The sequence below is a fragment of the Schistocerca piceifrons genome, chromosome 5, assembly GCF_021461385.2.
Source record: "Schistocerca piceifrons isolate TAMUIC-IGC-003096 chromosome 5, iqSchPice1.1, whole genome shotgun sequence".
NCBI classification, from domain to species: Eukaryota; Metazoa; Arthropoda; class Insecta; order Orthoptera; family Acrididae; genus Schistocerca; species Schistocerca piceifrons.
In genome coordinates this window covers 426497427-426517378 of record NC_060142.1, presented here as the reverse complement: position 1 = coordinate 426517378, position 19952 = coordinate 426497427, and the positions used below count along the sequence as shown (strand labels likewise).

Below are 19952 nucleotides of genomic sequence, written 5' to 3'. Positions count from 1 at the left end.
CTACGGGGAAGGTCGTCCCTTAGCTGAGGGCGAAGGGGCAAGTGTGGCAAATGTCCGGCGTGGCAAATGTCCGGCGTGGCAAATGTCCGGCATTCCTCAGTTTCAGCCACTGGATCTTGGTTTTTCTGTATCACTCTGCGCCGTCCGCTTCGTCGTTGTACTTGCGTGCGAGTTAATCACATCGGTTATTTCTTAGGCAAGCGTATATCTGGCGTCCGATAAGGATCTCTTTCAATGAATTTGTCAGTGTGCGGCAAAGTTCCGTAGTCTGCGTGCGTTCGCCATGAAACACCCGTAAACAGTTCTGCGGAAGAAGCTGTGCCGAAATCAAAATTAATTTTTTAAACGTTTTGTTAATATTTTTGAGTCTTTCAAATTAAAATGAACTTTAGTAATTGGAACACATTAGTTTCCCACAAATTAAACGAGAATTCCGTAAAAGCCAGTGTTTATAGCGAAAATTCTTGACTATCTCGTAAATACAATCAGATATATCACACAGAAGCAGTTAACTTTGTTCACAAAGCAAACTCTTTTCTGTAACTACTTTTCCAATACTTTTCGTTTTTGATGAAAAAGTTAGAAATTAACTTTTCGATTAATACAGTTATATAACGAAACAAGAAGAGAATTAGCAGTCGAAGAAGTGAACAAACTCACTGTCCCACCCACAGCTCATATATATATAATGTGTGCGTGCGTGTGTAACAGATTTTACAAAGTAATGAGAGTAACGAGCTGTATGTGGGACAACGAGTTGCAACCAGTTTTTTCTCTCTATGGAAGACCCTATGCTAAGAGCCTTAGCCATTAGAAAAAGGTTCAAGAGTCGGATTAAAATTCAGGGTAAAAGGATATCAATGATAAGATTCGATGATGACATTGCTAGCCTCAGTGAAAATGAAGAAGAACTGCAGTATGTGTTGAATGGAATGGTCTAATGAGTATAGAATATGGATTGAGACTAAATCGAAGAAAGACCAAACAAATGAGGAATTGTAGAGTTGAGACAGCGAAGAACTTAACATTAGAAGTGGTGATCACGAAGTAGACGAACTTAAGGAATTCTGCTAAATAGGCAGCAAAATAACCCAGGACGTACTGAGCAAGAAGAATATAAAAAGCAGTATAGCACTGGCAAAAAATGCATTCCTGATCAAGAGAAGTCTGTTAGTATCAAACATAGGCCTTAATTTCAGGTAGAAGTTTCTGATAATGTACCTTTGGTGCACAGCATTGTGTGGTAGTGAGGCATGGACCATAGGAAAACCAGAAGAGAAGAGAACCGAAGTCTTTGAGACGCAGTGCTGCAGAAGAATGTTGAAAATTATGTGGACAGATAAGTTAAGGAATGATGATGATGTTTGGTTTGCGGGGCGCTCAACTGCGTGGTCAGCAGCGTCTGTACAAATTTCCAATGTTTTCACAGTCCACTCTAGCCAGTTTCACGAATGATAATGAAATGATGAGGGCAACACAAATACCCAGTCCCTAGGCAGAGAAAATCCCCAACTTGGCCGGAAATAGAACCTGGGACCGTGTGATCCAGAAGCAGTAAAGCTAGCCGCTAGACCACGAGCTGCGAACAAGGTATGCAATAAGGAGGTTCTTCGAAGAATCGGCGAGGAAAGGAACATATGGAAAACACCGATAAGAAGAATGGACAAAATTATAGGACATCTGTTAAGGCATCAGGGGATAACTTCCATGATATTAGAGGGTGCTGTGAAGGGTAAAAACTATAGAGGAAGACAGATTTCAGGTGTGCCGCAGGGGAGTGTCGTAGGACCGTTGCTATTCACAATATACATAAATGACCTTCTGAATAACATCGGAAGTTCACTGAGGCTTTTTGCGGTTGATGCTGTAGGGAATCGAGCGGTTGTAACAATGGAAAATTGTACTGAAATGCAGGAGGATCTGCAACGTATTGACTCATGGTGCAGGGAATGGCAATTGAATTTCAATGTAGACAAATGTAATGTGCTGCGAATACATAGAAAGAAAGATCCCATATCATCTAGCTACAATATAGCAGGTCAGCAACTGGAAGCAGTTAATTCCATAAATTATCTGGGAGTACGCATTAGGAGTGTATTGAAATGGAATGATCATATAAAGATGATCGTCAGTAAAGCAGATGCCAGACTGAGGTTAATTGGAAGAATCCTAAGGAAACGCAATCCAAAAACAAAGGAAGTAGGTTACACAGTACACTTGTTCACCCACTGCTTGAATACTGCTCACCGGTGTGGGATCCGTGCCAGATAGGGTTGATAGAAGAGATACAGAAGATCCAACGGAGAGCAGCACACTTCGTTGCAGGATCATTTAGTAATCGCGAAAGCGTTACGGAGATGATAGATAAACTCCAGTGGAAGACTCTGCAGGAGAGACGCTCAGTAGCTCGGTACGGGCTTTTATTGAAGTTTCGAGAACATACCTTCACCGAGGAGTCAAGCAGTATATTGCTCCCTCCTACGTACATCTCGCGAAGAGACCATAAGGATAAAATCAGAGAGATTAGAGCCCACACAGAGGCATACCGACAATCTTTCTTTCCACGAACAGTACGAGACTGGAATAGAAGGGAGAACCGATATACTCAAAGTACCTTCCGCCACACACCGTCAGGTGGCTTGTGGAGTATGCATGTAGATGTATATGTAGATATATTAGTAACAGCAAATAATTGAGGAGGTGGGTGCAATTACTACTCTGAGGTGAGGAGAGGAATTTGTGGCGGGCCGCATCAAACCAGTCTGATGACTTAAAATCTGGTCTTGGTAGGCAAAGACTGTGCCATGTGTGTGTGTGAGCTGCGTTTGTGTGTGTGTGTGTGTGTGTGTGTGTGTGTGTGTGTTGTCTAATTCCGATGAAGGCTTTTTTGGCCGAAAGCGTCTTGTTTGAAAGTCTTTTGTTGTGCCTATCTACGACTCATCATCTCCGCCATATGGTAAGTATCAGTCTATCATTTTCACAATACTGCCATTATTCCATCCCGTATTTTTCATTGTTATATCTATATATAATTCGTGTTTGTTACGCTACATTATTCTCAGTTCTTCTGACCTCTTCGATCTCAGTATTATTTAAATACATATTTTTAAAATATTAGTTCCTTATTTTTACTAATCACTAAGAATCGTAGCATCGGATCTCCCTTCGAAATAAAAGTTTACAACTCACTGTCGCACATACAGTGCGTTACTTTCATTAATATGTAAAATTTATTAATAGTATTTTTCCGAGTTCTTTTCCAATGTTCTTCTACTTTTATTAGAGGGGTGGCTGAACAGATGGTGGAAAGATGCAAAAAGCCTGTTGGCATTTCTTATCGGACACCGTTTGAGTACAAATTGTAGCGTATATGACGAATGTAGTAGGACGACTATCCGGCCGTAGAGAGGAGACAGTGACGCCTATGGAGTGCGGAGGGCTCGTCGCGTTTTAGGCTAGCGGGCAAGTCGCTGGGAGGGCTAGGGCCGAGGGGCGAGAGGCGAGAAGCGGCGGGCACGAGCGGCGCCGACGTCGTGATCAATATGGCCGTCGAGCAGCGCTCCCCGGCCTTCCTTCCTCCCTGCCGTGCGCGCGGCGCCGTTATAAAGGAGCCCGGGCAACTAAGAGAATAATGTAACAGCGGCGGCGGCTCGCCTTTCACTTGGGCAAACTTCCGATACAGGCTGCGCGACAAGTTGCCGACCCGCAGGCGTCGCGCTCTCAAATAGCCTGTCCACTGACAACGTGGAGCGCGCTGTCAGCCACTCTGGCGTAATCAGCGCCTGCTTCAGCTAACCAGGTTGCTTTCTCGTTGTGTGCTTGCTAATAATGCTAATTAATTGGACAAGTACATGGCTGGGGTACTGATGCGATGGACAAATTGTACGTCACTGTGAGACTGCTATTTTGTCGAAAGTTGACTTTCTGTGATCGACGCTCTGTAAAGATGCACTTATTTATTTTTTTTCTGTTATATCTCTGATTTACAATATGGTAACAAAATCAAATAATAGAGCTGCTTCTGCAACCATATGAATGAGACAAAAAACGAAAAAATACATTAATTACAAAGCAAAATAAATTCTAGAAATTACAAATCAATCTGATTCTAATTCGGGGACCGCCCTGCTCTGGTACTCAGTGACACCTGCTGCGGGTTCCCAGTTGTGCTGCCTGTCACTGTATAGGGGATTTTGATAAATGAGGATAAACTACGAGAAAATATCTCTGAGAGAGGATAAGGAACACAAAAGATCATACGGACATGTGGCCAGGGACGCTCTTTATCAAAACTACTGTTCGGTAGTTTCGGTACACTACATAAATGACGTAGTAAATGGTAAGGTTACCGGTGGTATTCGTAGCGTTTGTAGAGAAAGAAACGTAAATGAATGTCTAAGAGAGAAATTGATTAGACCCGCACGTCATTCAGCGTTAGTCCTTTCTGTATTTTATAGCCTCACAGAACACAAATTACATTTTATAAGCAATAAATACCAGTTTATCGTGGAACTTTTGCTCTAAAAATGGTTCAAATGGCTCTGAGCACTATGGGACTTAACAGCTGAGGTCATCAGTCCCCTAGAACTTAGAACTACTTAAACGTAACTAACCTAAGGACATCACACACATCCACGCCCGAGGCAGGATTCGAACCTGCGACCGTAGCGGTCGCGCGGTTTCAGACTGAAGCGCCTAGAACCGCTCGGCCACTCTGGCCGGCAACTTTTGCTCTGTTTTGTAAACAAAGAAATTACTTGTGATGCAAGTACAGTTGACATGCACAAACATAGAAAAATATATGTAATTATTGTTGTTATTTTGTACTCAACAGACCGTTCTTCGTCATAATCAAAGGCAAGAGTTTCCTGTTATTATCGATAAATGAGAAAGCTGTTTATAAATAACAGAAACATGTTTTATATATAAGTTTGAAGTATTGAAGCAATGTTTGATATAATTTTGTTCTGCGAATTATTTTTTATTTCACCTTTTTGTTGAAGAAATTGTTTTTTCTAGTGCTATATAAGTATGACAAAGCCATATTATTTTCTTTATTTTTACTACATCTTCCCTCTGTTTCACGTTACAAATCAATTTTCGAATAAAACCTGAATTAAACATTGACAGTTTCAATTTTCTTATAAATACTGTTTACTTTTAAGTAACAGACAGGAGGATGACTATGTAGAACAAAAATGCTCTGTATGTTACCCTGCCCTTCATATATCCTCATTCAGTTTCTAGACGATTCATCACTTCCTGTTTTTAAAGGAATATAGTAAGACACTGATCGCATAGGCAAAGAAAGCGATCGTTATGGGGTAAGCCCGACACGGTAAGCAACACGCACTGTGAATATCATCCTATCTACTTAACTGAGCAAACTTTCATTGCCGTTGTCATTGAAAGAAAATCTTCAAGGTTGTTCGGCCACGTCTTGCTCTTTAATTTCTTCCTAAGCAATCGACGTTTATATCCCTTAGCTGCTGTCTTCAGGATCTGCTGGTTTTACTGTTTATCTGAAAGCCTTTAAAAACCAGTCCGCCCCGCTAGCTGAGTGGTCAGCGCGGCGGTCTGTCACGCGAAGAGTCCCTGGTTCGATTCCCGGCTTGGTTGGAGATTTCCTCCGCTCAGGGACTGGGTGTTGTGTTGTCCTCATTATCATTTTATCATCACCAGTGGAAGGCAACGGGAAACCACCGTTGGACTCACTTCCCTAGACGCTCATGCGGTGGATCTCTCTGCCGAGGCTTCCCCCGTGACAAGACCTGCCGTACCACAAAGTTAAGTTTTCAAAAACCATCATCGCGTTCTCTTATAAAAGGCAGTTTTCCCAATCTTATTTTGAAGTGGGGTATTGGGTGAAATTTTTCCAGCTACTACTGGTGGGCCATAGTGACAGAGACAGTGGTTTCTTGATGACGGGAAACCGTCGCCGTCTTTTCTATTCAAATTTCAGCCTTTGTGAGAAATCTTGGTGTTCCGCTGCCGCAAATTTAACAGTTTGTTTTAAACGCGTGTGGCGTTCGTGCTTTTTAATATGTTCTTCTACTGTCCTTTTAGGTTTGCCTACCCATACTTTGCCACAGACACACGTCACTTCATAGATTTCCTTTTATAACTGAACGCGACACTGATTTCTGAGGTGTTGAGCTAACCGGAAACATCAGAAAATCGTGGAGAAGATTCCAGCAGAGGACCGAAACCTCGACAGAGTAAGCAGAAATTGATAAACTTGACGCAACCTAACAATCCACAGGATTTTGCTTTCGTACGATCTTTTGCACTCTTATTAATTACATCTTATATGTTACTCTGAATTATAGATGTGCTTTTATGTGCACTGTGCTCCTTATTACCCACAGTTTATATAGTTCAGTGGGTAAAAATAGAGGGATGATAGAGACAATATTACTCTTTAATGCATTTGAACAGCATGTCTGATTCTTTTTTATGAGGTATTACTGAATCCGTTTCATCTGTTACGAAGTAAAGCTTACAAGCAACGTCAGTGATTTTAGATAGTCCGCTTCTCTTGCAAGGCATCTAGTTCAGTCCCAAATATCACTTCCTATCCTAGGGGCGTTTTGATGCCGTCTCACTTATGCTGGCTAAGGTGGCTGGTATCTTCTTCTGACTTGTCTTTCCAACTACCGCTATGCGCGTTGCGACACCTTCTCAATAATCTCTTTAGCATCTCGTGTAATCCACTATCCTCAAACATATTATGAACTTCAGAAAACTAAGACCAACCGCTGTTAATAATGTGTTATTTATTAAAAAAACTAATAGTGCTGCTAGTGGGTCAAACCGACCGCTGTACACGTTCATAATTTCATTTAGCTTACTCTTGCAAACAAACAACTATGTAGCCGAATTTCTGTGGTGTGTGTGCGCGTGGTGCTACACACTGTCTGTGTCTATAAAGAACAAGATGATGACGAATCTTGCTTCTTACTCCATGGAATACGAACCTCTTCAAAGTCAATACTGCCATGAAATGATGCAGGATTTATATGGCGACACCAACAGCCCAAAAAATTTTCTCCACGACTAAAGCAAACTAAGGTTAATTTGCATTAAATTATGCAAAGTGAAGAGGAACGATGCTACTTACTTAATAAATATCATTATTAACAGTGAATGGTTGCTGATTTTTACTTTTTGTAAGAATCAACCTGCATGAGCTAGTACCTGCCGCCATTGGCTTTAAGTGGCTTAGGGAAGCCACGGACAACCCATGTCATGATGGCCAGACGGTGATACGATTCGTCATCCTCCCATCCGGCAACGGCCTTGCCGCAGTGGAAACACCGGTTCCCGTAAGATCATCGAAGTTAAGTTCTGTCGGGCGTCACCGGCACTTGGATGGGTGACCGTCCGGGGCGCCATGCGCTGTTGCCATTTTTCGGGGTGCATTCAGCCTCATGATACCAATTGAGGAGCTACCCGGCCGAATAGTAGCGGTTCCAGTCAAAGAAAACCTTCATAACGATCGGGAGAGCGGTGTGCTGTCCACACGCCTCTCCTATCGCATCCTCAGCTGAGGATGACACAGGGGTCGGATGGTCCCGATGGGCCACTTGTGGTCTGAAGACGGAGTGCTATATACATATCCTCCCGTCCAATGCCTCACCACAGCTCCTTGTCACTCGGTCGTAATACAGTATGTGATGAAAAGTATCCTAACAACCGTATGTAATGTAGAAGTGACCACTAGAGTGGACCCGCCAGTATAAAAGGAGGCGGGTAATATTTTAATATAAAAACAATAACAGCAGAATGAGTCGGTCACGACAGCTAATTGACTTCGAACGTAGACCAGTTTTTGGATACGAACTTAGCAACAGATCCATCAGGGACATTTCAATCCTTCTGAAGCTGCCCATATCGTCTGTTGGTAATGAGATTGTGAAGCAGAAACGCGAAGGAACAATCATAGCTGAATCAAAACCGGGTAGACCTCAGGCACTGCCGAACAGAGACCTTAAAGCATTGTGGATGGTGGCTGTAAAAAATCTAATGAAATCAGCGGAAGGAATCACTAGTGGGTTTCAGAGTGCTGGTCCAGCTAAGACAATGACTGTCCATAGCGAGTGAAGAAAATGTCTGTAGTCAGTGGTAAGCGATGTTTGAGGCGATGTGAAGAGCAACGACATTACACTGTAGATGACTGGAAACGAGTGATTTGAAGTCATGAATCACCGAGTGCCCTCTGGCAATCAGAAGCAAGATTTCGGATTTGGCGAATGAGTGGAGTACGTTATCTGACAGCATGTATAGTTCCAACAATGGAGATCGAAGGAGGTAGTGTTGGGATGTGTGGTGTTGCTCCTGCTTAAGGTTTGGTCCCTATATTGGGGTGTGTGGTGTTGTTCATAGTTCAGGTTTGGTCCCTATATTGGGCTGAGGAAAACGCTAGATGAAGAAGATTATAATAAGTTTTAGGAACAGTTCGGAGACGATGATTACTGCTACCAGCATTACAATGCTCCCTGACATAAAGTAGCATCTGTAAGGCAATGGTCTGTGGACTGTAACATTCCTAAAATGTTCTGGCCTGCCCAAGTCCCGACCAGAACCCAATGGATCACCGTCCAGATAGGTCAGAACGTTAGCTTCACTGCAAACGCCAATGTCCAACATCGCTACCTTCTTTGGATTAGGCTCTTGAGGAAGAATGGGATGCCATTCCTCCACTGACATTCATGCACACCATTCAAAGTGTTCTCAGCAGAGATCAAGCAGTCATAAAGGCGAAGAGTGGACAGACGCCTCATTATTGTACACTTATCCTTGTCCGCAAATGTAACCATGTGAGGTGAGAGACCCTGGTTCGGAAACGACCAAGTCGAAGGTTATAAGCGAAAATCGTTGTGATACCTCCGATAGTTGACTTTTTCTGCTGCAAGCTCTTTGCTTGCCATATTTTTAGAGGTAGTAGTACGGACCCAAACAAGGAAAAAAGTATCTGATAAACAGACTCTAAACTGCATACCTCAGGAGCTATGAACACTTGTTCATCTTTGCCAGTGTGAAACACATCTCTTCTAGTGAAGCAGTAGAAGAGGTCCACTTCCAGAGGTATCAGAAGCGTTTTCGCTTATAACTTTCGTCTCGCTAGTTTCCGAACCAGGGTGCCTTACACAAAATTGACACATTCTGTCTTCGGCATCATCTTTGAAAGTTAGTAACATCATCATGGAATCACCCTGTATACATTATACAGGGTGAATCTCCTAAAACGTGTACCGCAAATATTGTGGAAATGGAAAGTGCTACTGATTTGCGGTTTCCACAGAATGGTACTGTTAGCCAATAAACAAATTGTAATAATACTTGTAAAGTGTATTTTTTGTGTAACATATATTTTTTTCAAATGGAATAATTCCTCTTGATATTAACTAACTAAAGTAACGTAAATTAGAATGTCAGTGGTCTTTGTTACAGGTTTCTAGTGCGAGTTGGTTACAAGATATCGTGCTTTGAAAAGTTCGCATACTGACGCTTGTATTTACCTCTGGTAGATTATACCAAAGAACAGCACAAATGCATACTCTAGTTATGTGGGTTCTGAGCACTGACGAGATAACTGACCATCACAGGTTATGTTCAAAATGATCACCGGCAGCAGCAGTACATGCTTCCAGTCTGGTATGCAACGTTTTGCTGAATATGTGGTAGCAGTTTTGCGGAGATGTCCGTGCAGATTGCAGTAATACGTCGTTGCATATCATGGGGTGTAGCTGGTACGTCCTTGTAGACAGCGTCTTCCTGCACAGAAAATAAAAATCTACAGATGTCAAATCCGGGAAACGGACCGACTAAGATACATGTTCTCTACGTCCAATCCAACGATTTGGAAACAATTCGTGCAGACATGGTGTTGTACTTCACGCACTATGCGGTGGACAGCCATCATCTTGATACCACAGGTTCCTCGTAGTCTGCAGAGGAACGTCTTCTAGCATCTCTGAAAGATGGTCTGTTAGGAGGCTGTGATATTTGTGCACGATCAGTGTTCCGCCTATGAAACACGGGCCTGTGATCTGAAGGTTCATTATCCCACACCACACGTTCACACTCCATGGACACTGAAGTTCCACCTGACGAAGCCAACAGGGTTTTTCAACAGATGGTTGTTGGTTGATTCAGGAGAGTGGACCAAACAGCGAAGCCACCGGTCTCGTCGGATTAGGGAGGGATAGGGAAAGAAGCCGGCCGTCGCGTGCTCTTTCAAAGGAACCGTCCTGGCATTTGCCTGAATGTGGAAAACACTGACAAGAAGAAGGGAAAAGACATCAAGGAATAACTTCCATGGTACCGTAGAGAGTAAAAACTGTAGAGGAAGATAGAAATTGGGATATCCGGTAAATAATTGAGGACTTGGGTTGCAAATGCTACTCTGAGACGAAACGTTTGGTACAGGAGAGGAATTCGTAGCGGTCCGCATCAAACCATTTAGATGACTGATGACTCAAAAAAAAGTACAAATGGTAATGTAGGGCAACAGATGGCAAAGACAATTGCGTTGGACACTTAGTATCTATGAGATGCAATTTATTGACATACATAGTCAAAAGATGCATGAGGTCTACAGTGAGTAATCTAATTTCAGTTCCATGGGTAACAGAAGAAATATTGAATTTAATTGATGAAAGGAGAAAATATAAAAATGCAGTAAACGAAGCAGGCGAAAAGGAATACAAACGTCTCAAAAATGAGATCGACAGGAAGTGCAAAATGGCTAAGCAGGGATGGCTAGAGGACAAATGTAAGGATATAGAGGCTAATCTCACTAGGGGTAAGATAGATATTGCTTACAGCAAAATTAAAGAGACCTTTGGAGAGAAGAGAACCACTTTTATGAATATCAAGAGCTCAGATGGAAACCTAGTTCTAAGCAAAGAAGGGAAAGCAGAAAGGTGGAAGGAGTATATAGAGGGGCTATACAAGGGCGATGTACTTGAGGACAATATTATGGAAATGGAAGAGGATGTTGGTAGGACATGGTCTGAGGCATCAAGGGCTCACCAATTTAGTATTGGAGAGCAACGTGGAGGGTAAAAATAGTAGAGGATTCAGAAGGATATGGGTTGCAGTAGGTACTGGAAGACGAAGAAGCTTGCACAGGATAGAGTATCATGGAGAGATGCATCAAACCAGTCTCAGGACTGAAGACCACAACAACAACACTGCATACCGGTACATTGGAAGTGTAAAGGTATATAGTCAATGGAATTGTATTTGCACATAAAGTAATTTATCTTGTTCATACCGATATTATCCATTATGTTACATGTGAGTATCGTTAGGATCTTACGAATTTATTATCCTCATCCCTGGTGTTTGTTCAACAGATCTTTTCATCCGTTTCATACATCTGCATGTTTTCACTCTAGAACCACGTTCTTGAAATGTACCCCTTTCATTTTAATTATATTAAAATCTGGAGTGAACTAGCCTGCCTCAAGCAGTGATTGTGAAAATATTAAATAGGGTTTTCAGTTATGCAGTCAAGTCTGTATCGCTGTTACACTTCTAGACAAGTGTTAGAAGAGACAGAGGCATTAAGATAATACTAGTTATCACAGTACCTCCCGATGTTTCACATTATCAGGTAATGTTATCTTTTCGTTGACCAATGAATCTTTTTATTATGGTCATCTGCTGCTCGGTAGTTCCCTCCCGGAGGTCCGAATGAGGGGCTAGTCAGGAATCTTTTGTCAATACAGAGGCCATCGTGACACCTTTTCAGTTAAGAGGCACATGTCCTGTGAATTCACATTATGTGTCATTAATGCAGTGCTTTCCATTGCCTTCTGCATCCTGATGATTACTTATGATTCTTCCGCCTTTTAGGGGTAGTTTTTGACCCCAAGGGCAAGAGAGTGCCCTGAACCTCAGTCCGCTTCTCCACTCTCTTTGACAACAACGTTGAGAATGAGGAAGAAATTCCTGAGAATGTACGTTTGGAGCACAGCATTGTATGGTAGTGAAAACCGGAACACAAGAGAATCGAAGCATCTGAGGTGTTGTGCTACACAAGAATGTTGAAAATAAGAATGTTGAAAATAAGGTGGAGAGAATAGGGAATGGGGAGGTTCTCCGCAGAATCGGCTAGGAAAGGAATATATGGAAAACACTGACAAGAAGAAGGGAAAAGACATCAAGGAATAACTTCCATGGTATTGTAGAGAGTAAAAACTGTAGAGGAAGACTGGGATATCCGATTAATAATTGAGGACTTAGGTTGCAAATGCTACTCTGAGACGAAATGCTTGGTACAGGAGAGGAATTCGTGGTGGCCCGCATCAAACCATTTAGATGGCTGAGGACTCCAAAAAAAGAAAGGTAAAATGGTAATGTAAGGCAACAGATGGCAAAAACAGTTGGGTTGGACACTTTGTATCTATGAGACATCTATTGACACACATAGTTAACAGATGCATGAGGTCTACAGTGAGGATTCTAATTTCAGTTTGTTTTGTTTAACTCTGGTTAATCCTCCATTTTTATTCCTTTACGCTTTGCGAAATTCTTTGCCACCTTGAAACTTAAATCATCTGAGTCAGATTTTATTTAAACGGGTAACATTTCAGGGCATAAAACCAGGGTTGCAGTCTTCTGCGAACTTCCATACTTTTAACTGCATCGCTGATCCAGCACTGTCTCAAATTAATTAGAAAAGTTTCGAATAATTCCCAGGTATGTACAGCATTTCGGGAAGTTCCCCTTTGTTGCCAGGCGAATGCTGAAAAGGGAACGCTCCTTCCAAATATTCCTCTCATAGTTCGCTAGGATTTGGCTGATAGGAACAGAGTATAACTACAATCTGCCTTACCCTCCTGGGTAGATAATGTAAGATGAAAGAAAAAAGTAGCGGTCGGTGGCTGTCCGGCAGCTCCTCGTCCCACTACAGAAGTTCTCTCGGCATCAGAGGGACGTGCGTAAAGGGAAGGATCTCTTCCTTCGAAGACAGCAGTCCCACTCCACCACCTTACGTCGCGTCGGGAGAAGGGCGACGGAATAAGAAGCGAATCTCGCGGTATAGGAGCGGCCCTGCCGAACCGAGAATTCAATTTGGCGCAGGAAATTGCGAGGAGACATTAACGGGTGTCCTCTGGATTTATCGCGTCTGGAACTGCCCCCGGCACTTGAGTGCGCACCCAGCTCACCATCATCCGGTTGCCACCCCCCCTCCCCCCCTCCCCCCCACCCCTATTCCCCTCCCTCCCTCTCTCCTCATCCCTCCAGAGCTTGGTGCCGCATACTCTTACGGCGCCAGGCTAGACTTCCCCTTTTACTGTCTGGATCGGCCTTCGCCAGTTCGGTTGGGTATCGGCGTTACGTCCCACTTGGCGCTGACACGTCACATATCATGTCGGTCTGCGGTGCCGTCCATTAAATCAAAGAATCAGCCCGTATCCAGAAAAATATCACTAGTATGAAACACAACTTACGTTAATCGTACGGGCAGGTGAAATGGTTCATCCTGTCTTTCTAGACTTCCAAAAGACGTTCTGCACTATACCACATCGTCGATTGCTAGCCAACATACGATTATAGGAAGTATCTTGACAAATAACTGGCGACTAATTTTATTAATACAACACAGTACGTTGTACCAGGCAGCGAATACTCCACACAAACGAAAGTAACATCGGGTGTGTCCCAAGGCATCAAAATAGGAAATCAAATGTTCTCAATATACAGTATATGATTAAAATTATCGGGACACTGGTTAGTGGACATTAGTATGGGGTGTGTTCGCCTTTCGCCTTTGTGCCTGCTTGAACTCTGCTGGTGAAACTTCCAATGAGGGACCTGAATGTTTCTGGAGGAATGGCAGTGCTTTCGTCCTGAAGAGCCAGAACCTTAGAAGGTAGTGATGTTGGACACTGAGGTCTGTAGCGAAGTCGACGTTCTAAGTCATCGCTAAAGTGTTTCATAGTGTCCAGATCGGAACTCTGGGCAGGCCAACAAATTCCAGGAATTTCATTGTTCGTAAACCATTGCTTCATATATGCTGCTTTCCGACAGAGTGCATTGTCATGCTGATGCAAATAACCACCCCTCCGAACTCTTGCTCTACTATACACAGTACTGTACCGTAAGGCTTGTACCTAGCCTCCTGCATTTAGCGTTTACTTAAGCGTGATAATGGAACCATACACTAACCGCGAAAAACACCTCACTCACGTACTACAGCCTGTGATTCTTCAATTTCTCCAGGCGTATTTTATGACGAAATAAATATCGGGTGAACAGCCTGGTATGAGTGTGCATAGGACACAATATTTCGGCAATCGACCACGTTGCCATCATCAGGTGCTCTGATGATGGCAACGTGGTCGATTGCCGAAATATTGTGTCCAATGCACACGCATACCAGGCTGTTCACCCGAGATTTATTTCGTCGTAACACAGCCTCCTCGATACTTCACAGTTTTGGAAACCAATGGCATTCCCGGTACGGCGTATTGCGACTGAGTACATGAGCATCTTATAAAGAATCCACGAGGGTCTAAACTGCAGGCATACACTTTAGGTCACACACACACTACAACGAGTGTTCCAAATGGCCTCTGTTTTCGTGAAAGGCAGGTTTCAGCGTGTCTGTTCATCGATGTTCTTACACGTTCAAAAATTCCAGGTGTGTTCCCCAGTGCACTGACAAGCATCCACAGTGTGTTCCCGAAGTTCATCAACACTGTCAATAGGCTTGGAACGCAGCAAAGCTTTTAAATATTCCCCCACAAGAAATTTAACGGGTTCAAGTCGTGGTGCGTAGAAGGAGCCACGACCAATAGACTTGTTGACGAAGATTCGTGCTATGTATTGCCGAACAGCCACACGAAATTATGTCAGTGCACCATCATGCTATGTGCCAGCAGTGAAGCTACAGCATAAATGTAGCTTTATACATTAACTGTGTTGTACATTGACATGACTGCACTTGTGCATACGTCGTATCAGCGAACCTATTGCTTTATATGCCTATGTTTAATAGTGTTATTTGGGTGTTTTATTGTCTTCTCCTCACCCCTTTTATGCTAACAATGCAGAGTAAATGAGATGGCTGCTCAGATAAGCAGAAAGACGAGGGTGGATAGCCGCTAGTTGTGGACGTAATCGCACTGTCAACAAACTAACAGGTTAACGAGTGACGGTAGCCGGGCTTGGATAGTGCGGACGTCATTATAAATTAATCTTCGTATTGAAAGTAAGTGGCTCTTTCGGTGTGAATATAGCTATTTTGAACTCTGTGGACGACAGTCTGTTCAGTTATTTGTGTTGTTCACTAATAGCAATTGAATATAAGTGTGTGTAATTACTTGGGAAAAATGTTACTTATCAACTACAGTAAGTAAAATCATGCGTATTCAGAACTGCTAGCTACGGTTAGAAAAACATTTCACAAGAATTACTCTCACTCTGCAGTGGAGCGTCTACTGTTATGAAATTTGCTGATCGTATCGGAACAACACTCAAACTCATAACTTTGACTTTCACGAACATACTGGGGGCGCAACTAACAACTCGTCCTCACAGCCTCGCTGTCTCGCCAGTATCTCGCTCCTGCTTTCCAAACTTAGTAAACGCTCTCCAGTATATCTCGCTCGACTGGCCCACCAGAAAGAAAGGATTTCGTCGAAAAGTGTGGAACTGTGAAGGTGTGTCGTGAGTTTTGCTGATTAGTTGAACAGATGAGAGCATTGACTTGAAATCCAGAGGTACAGGTTCCAGTTAATATCCGGCACAGGCTTTAATCCGTCAGGAACTTACAGTCTGGCCAGCTGATTACAAGTGTGGTATTTCATACTGATGTGACAGCACTTTTGACATTTATCCGATCGTGTCCTCCTCGGTAGATTGAAAACGTTTTCCTGGAAATCTGATTTACCCGTTTCGCACTTCTTGATACAACCTCTTTAAATTCTAGTTCCCCCACGAAATATGGAAGTTATCGTTTTTTTTTTTTTTTTTTTTTTTTTTTACATTTGTCTTGGAGTACAAAAGTTATCCTAAACATAACTTTCTTCAAAGTATTTCCTAAACTCTGACGTAAACGGAACATAATTTTTCTACTACCTTACGAATCAAATACCGATGAGCGTACCATTGTAAACTCTTGATTCATTCTACACCAATGTGCAGATTCTGTGTAAATGTAGACTGCCTGTGAGAACATAGAAGACATAGTCGGATGTCACTGTAACTTCTTACACCTACACACCATTGTGGGCTATTTAAACGATTAGAGTTGTAGTTCACTTTGACGAGTAGAACGGCCACCAGAGTGCATAAGTGGTGTTCGTGTTTACTGTCGTTACTAGGCCTGGTAGAATATATCAGGGGCGCGAACAGCGCCAGATATCGACTGATCACCGTGAAGGACACGGAGATATCACGTACTCGTATGAGACAGCTTTATCAGCACTTGACAGGGTTTTAAAGGGGCCTCATTGTGGGTCTCCATTTGGTCAGATTTGTGGGGCATTCACCTGCTTAGCAGGCTGGTAATGTTCTCGCCTCCCATTCTAGCGGGCCCGGGTTCGATTCCCGGACGGGTTGGAGATTTTCTCCGCTCGGGGACTGGGTGTTGTGTTGTCCTCGTCATCATTTCATCCTCATCATCGGCCCTTAAGTCGCTCAACGTGGCGTCGAATGAAATAAGACTTGCACTTGGCAACTGAACTTCCCCGAATAGGGGCTTCCTGGCCAACGACCTCATACGCTCATTTCCATTTCTTTGTGGGGCATTCAGCTGTGATAATGGTCCGATGTTGGACTGCATGGGAACGTGAGGGCAGCCACACCCATCGTCAAGATTCCAGTCTACCACTTCTGGCCATCACACGGATAAATTGTGAACCAATCACGTAACAACCCACTCACATCTGCACCTTCCACCCGAAAACATGAAATGGACTCCTTTCAATATTCTGTGTCGTTTCGCACCATTGGTGAGACATTATCAGCAACTGGACTAGTGAATTACCGTCATATGCGAAGGCTGTCGTTAACACAACAACACAACCAGTTGCGTTTTGAGTGGTGCCGTGTCCGGGCGACGTGAGTGAACGGGCGGCCTGAACTGCTGCTGAATGGTGTCGTATTGTGTTCAGCAATGACTCGAGGCTCTGTAGATGTCTATCGTCGGAAAGCATTGCGACGACACTGGGAGAAGCCCCATTCTTCGAATGGTTTGGAGAGGCGCAGGGCGTTACTCCTGGACTCATGCAGTGAGGAACTATTCGATCTGATCTCAGATCGCGTCTGGTCGTGATTGAGAGAACTCTGACGCCCCAAAGGTACGTCAAGGACAGCCTGCGTCCTCATGTGTTACCTCTCATTTGACAGTATAGTGGTGCCATTTATCAATAGTGATGTTGAGGTACTCCCGTGGCCACCAGAATGCCCAGGTCTATCCCCCATAGATCGTGTGTGACATCAGCTCGAACATCAACCCCGTCCTAGTGCCACTATCCAGGATATCAAGGGCCAGTTACAACAGTTGTGGACAGCGTGCCTCAGGAGAGCATACACCGGCATTAAGACACCCTTCCCAGCTGTGTAAGTGCATGCGTTCAGTCCGTAGAGGGTACAACGCCATATTAATAAGTGGGTACATTTTGCCAAGTGCTTTGTAAATTCCATTCGCTTTTTTAATCACTGAGACATCTTCACATACTCTCCAACCCGTGAAATTTCATTTCGGGTCCACCTCCCGTTGCAGGTGCTTCGGTTGTTTTTCTTTTTCTATCAAGTTGCGTATTATGATGTAAAACACTGTAAAATTCGTTCAATGACTCTTCTTTCCTGACAGCGACGGCGCATTCCTGTTGCAGGGCCCCATAGTACTCAGCAGGGACCACCATGACGTCAGCGGCACTGACAGCCCATTCCGCGAGACATCCAACATAGACGATGGCTCTGCTTTCTGCGCAGGTAAGCTAACAGGGAATAACCTCACGATCTGACAGAGGTCTATGTTTGTAAAGTTGGTTATTGTTGCTACAGCTCTATAGATTCTGACTCTCCTTCCTGCGATTTCCTCACAACATATCAATAGCGCCTGCATTGTTTCTTTAGCGAAACCGCAGCTGATTCCTTGTTACCTCTGCTCCAGCTGAGCTACTGCTGCTTCTCTAAGGACCTAGATGCCAACGGGACTTTTTTCCTAAGCTTCTATCTTGCCTTCCTCTCCAAGTACTCAACACCAAAAGTGATTCCCAAGAAGTTAAGATCAGTATTGAGACGGTACGAGATTTTCTGTGGTTTTATTGGTAATTGTACTTGTTAAAGTTAGTTTGCTGATCGGAAACTCCCGACTTTAGTTGTCTATAAACGAACAAGCGTAATGAATTTCGTCTTAGTGGGAAGTTGATTGAGAGTTAAATAAACTCATGTTCTAGACAATTAAAGTTATATTTATTTGGTATCAATGTCATTTTATATCACGTTCGCTTTTTGTGCTGTTTCTCTGTCTGAGGTATTCATTTTGGGTTTCGTCCGGCGACGAAAGAAGGCGACCTGCGCCTGACGTCATCACCAGTGCAGCAAAGAGACCTCCGCGTCGTACATCGCTCCAAGGGATATCGACAACCTGAATATCCGACAGACAAAACTGTTAACTAAATTGCTTTTGATTGTAATGACATTCGTTTTATCACTTATGGTACGTGTTACATTCAGTCACTGTACGTTAAGAGAATTATAAATCGTGTGTTTATCTTCAAGTTGGCGGACTAATCTTTTCGTAAAGCTGCAAATTAACGTATAATAAGCAAAATCTGTCACGAGTCTGACAAATACGGCGCTAAGAGGTAAAGTGAGAGATCAAATATTTGTGTTGGTTCAGTGGTAAGGTATTGTATTGTATGTTAACCGGTGGCCTAGAAACGACGGAGAGGCTCCGCCCCGCCGCAGCCGCAGTGGTCCACAACCCCACGACGACTACTGCAGTCCACTTCACCCCTCCGCCGCCCCACACTGAAACACTCTTTCAGGGTTACTGTGCGGTTCGGTCCCCGGTGGACCCCCACCCCTCCCCCGGGGACCGTCTCACACCAGACGAGTGTAACCCCTATGTTTGCGTGGTAGGGTGATGATGGTTGTGTTCAAAATGTTCAAATGGCTCTGAGCACTATGGGACTAAACAGCTATGGTCATCAGTGCCCTAGAACTTAGAACTACTTAAACCTAACTAACCTAAGGACATCACACAACACCCAGTCATCACGAGGCAGAGAAAATCCCTGACCCCGCCGGGAATCGAACCCGGGAACCCGGGCGTGGGAAGCGAGAACGCTACCGCACGGTGATGGTTGTGTACGCGTACGTGGAGCACTTGTTTGCGCAGAAATCGCCGACGTAGTGTAGCTGAGGCGGAATAGGGGAACCAGCCCGAATTCGCCGAGGCAGAGGGAAAACCGCCTAAAAACCATCCACATATTCGCCTGCTCACCGGACCTCGACACAAGTCCGCCGGGCTGATTCGTGCCGGGGACCAGGCGCTCCTTCCCAGTCCGACAAGCCGTGCGTTAGACCGCACGGCTATCTGGGTAGGCATTCGTAAGGTACTCCCTTCAGCTTCGAACGGTTTGACGCTAGATTCTGTGATTGTGCAACTCAGTAGAACGGGAACAAGGTATCGGTTCCGAAAGAAGCCGAATAAAAGTAGCGGTCGTGTACAGTTGGGTAGCTCTTATTTTTAAAGTTTGATTTCTATGTAGTGCCTATAGTTTGGTTCAGTTGGACAAAAAAAAAGGTTCTGTGTAATTTGAGCTCAATAGCAAAATGGAAACGGTGTACCATATCATTTCCTAGCCGCGACTCACAGCTAGCACTGGTCATTATTGCTCACGAAAAACCAAGGACAGGTTCGAAGGCAAGCAGGCGACTACCAAGATATGCAAGTTCACGTTAGTAAGGAAACGGAC

The 19952-nt window shown here is 43.8% G+C and overlaps 1 protein-coding gene across 1 annotated transcript in view; it reads left to right on the top strand.

The window, feature by feature from the left end:
- The window catches only part of LOC124797819 (urocanate hydratase-like), a 376388-nt gene that overhangs the window by 303270 nt on the left and 53166 nt on the right, over window positions 1-19952 (top strand). Inside the window, exon 12 of the mRNA XM_047260847.1 lies at window positions 17859-17958. Coding sequence (XP_047116803.1) covers window positions 17859-17958 — 100 coding nt within the window. The remainder of the gene's footprint in view (window positions 1-17858; window positions 17959-19952) is intronic.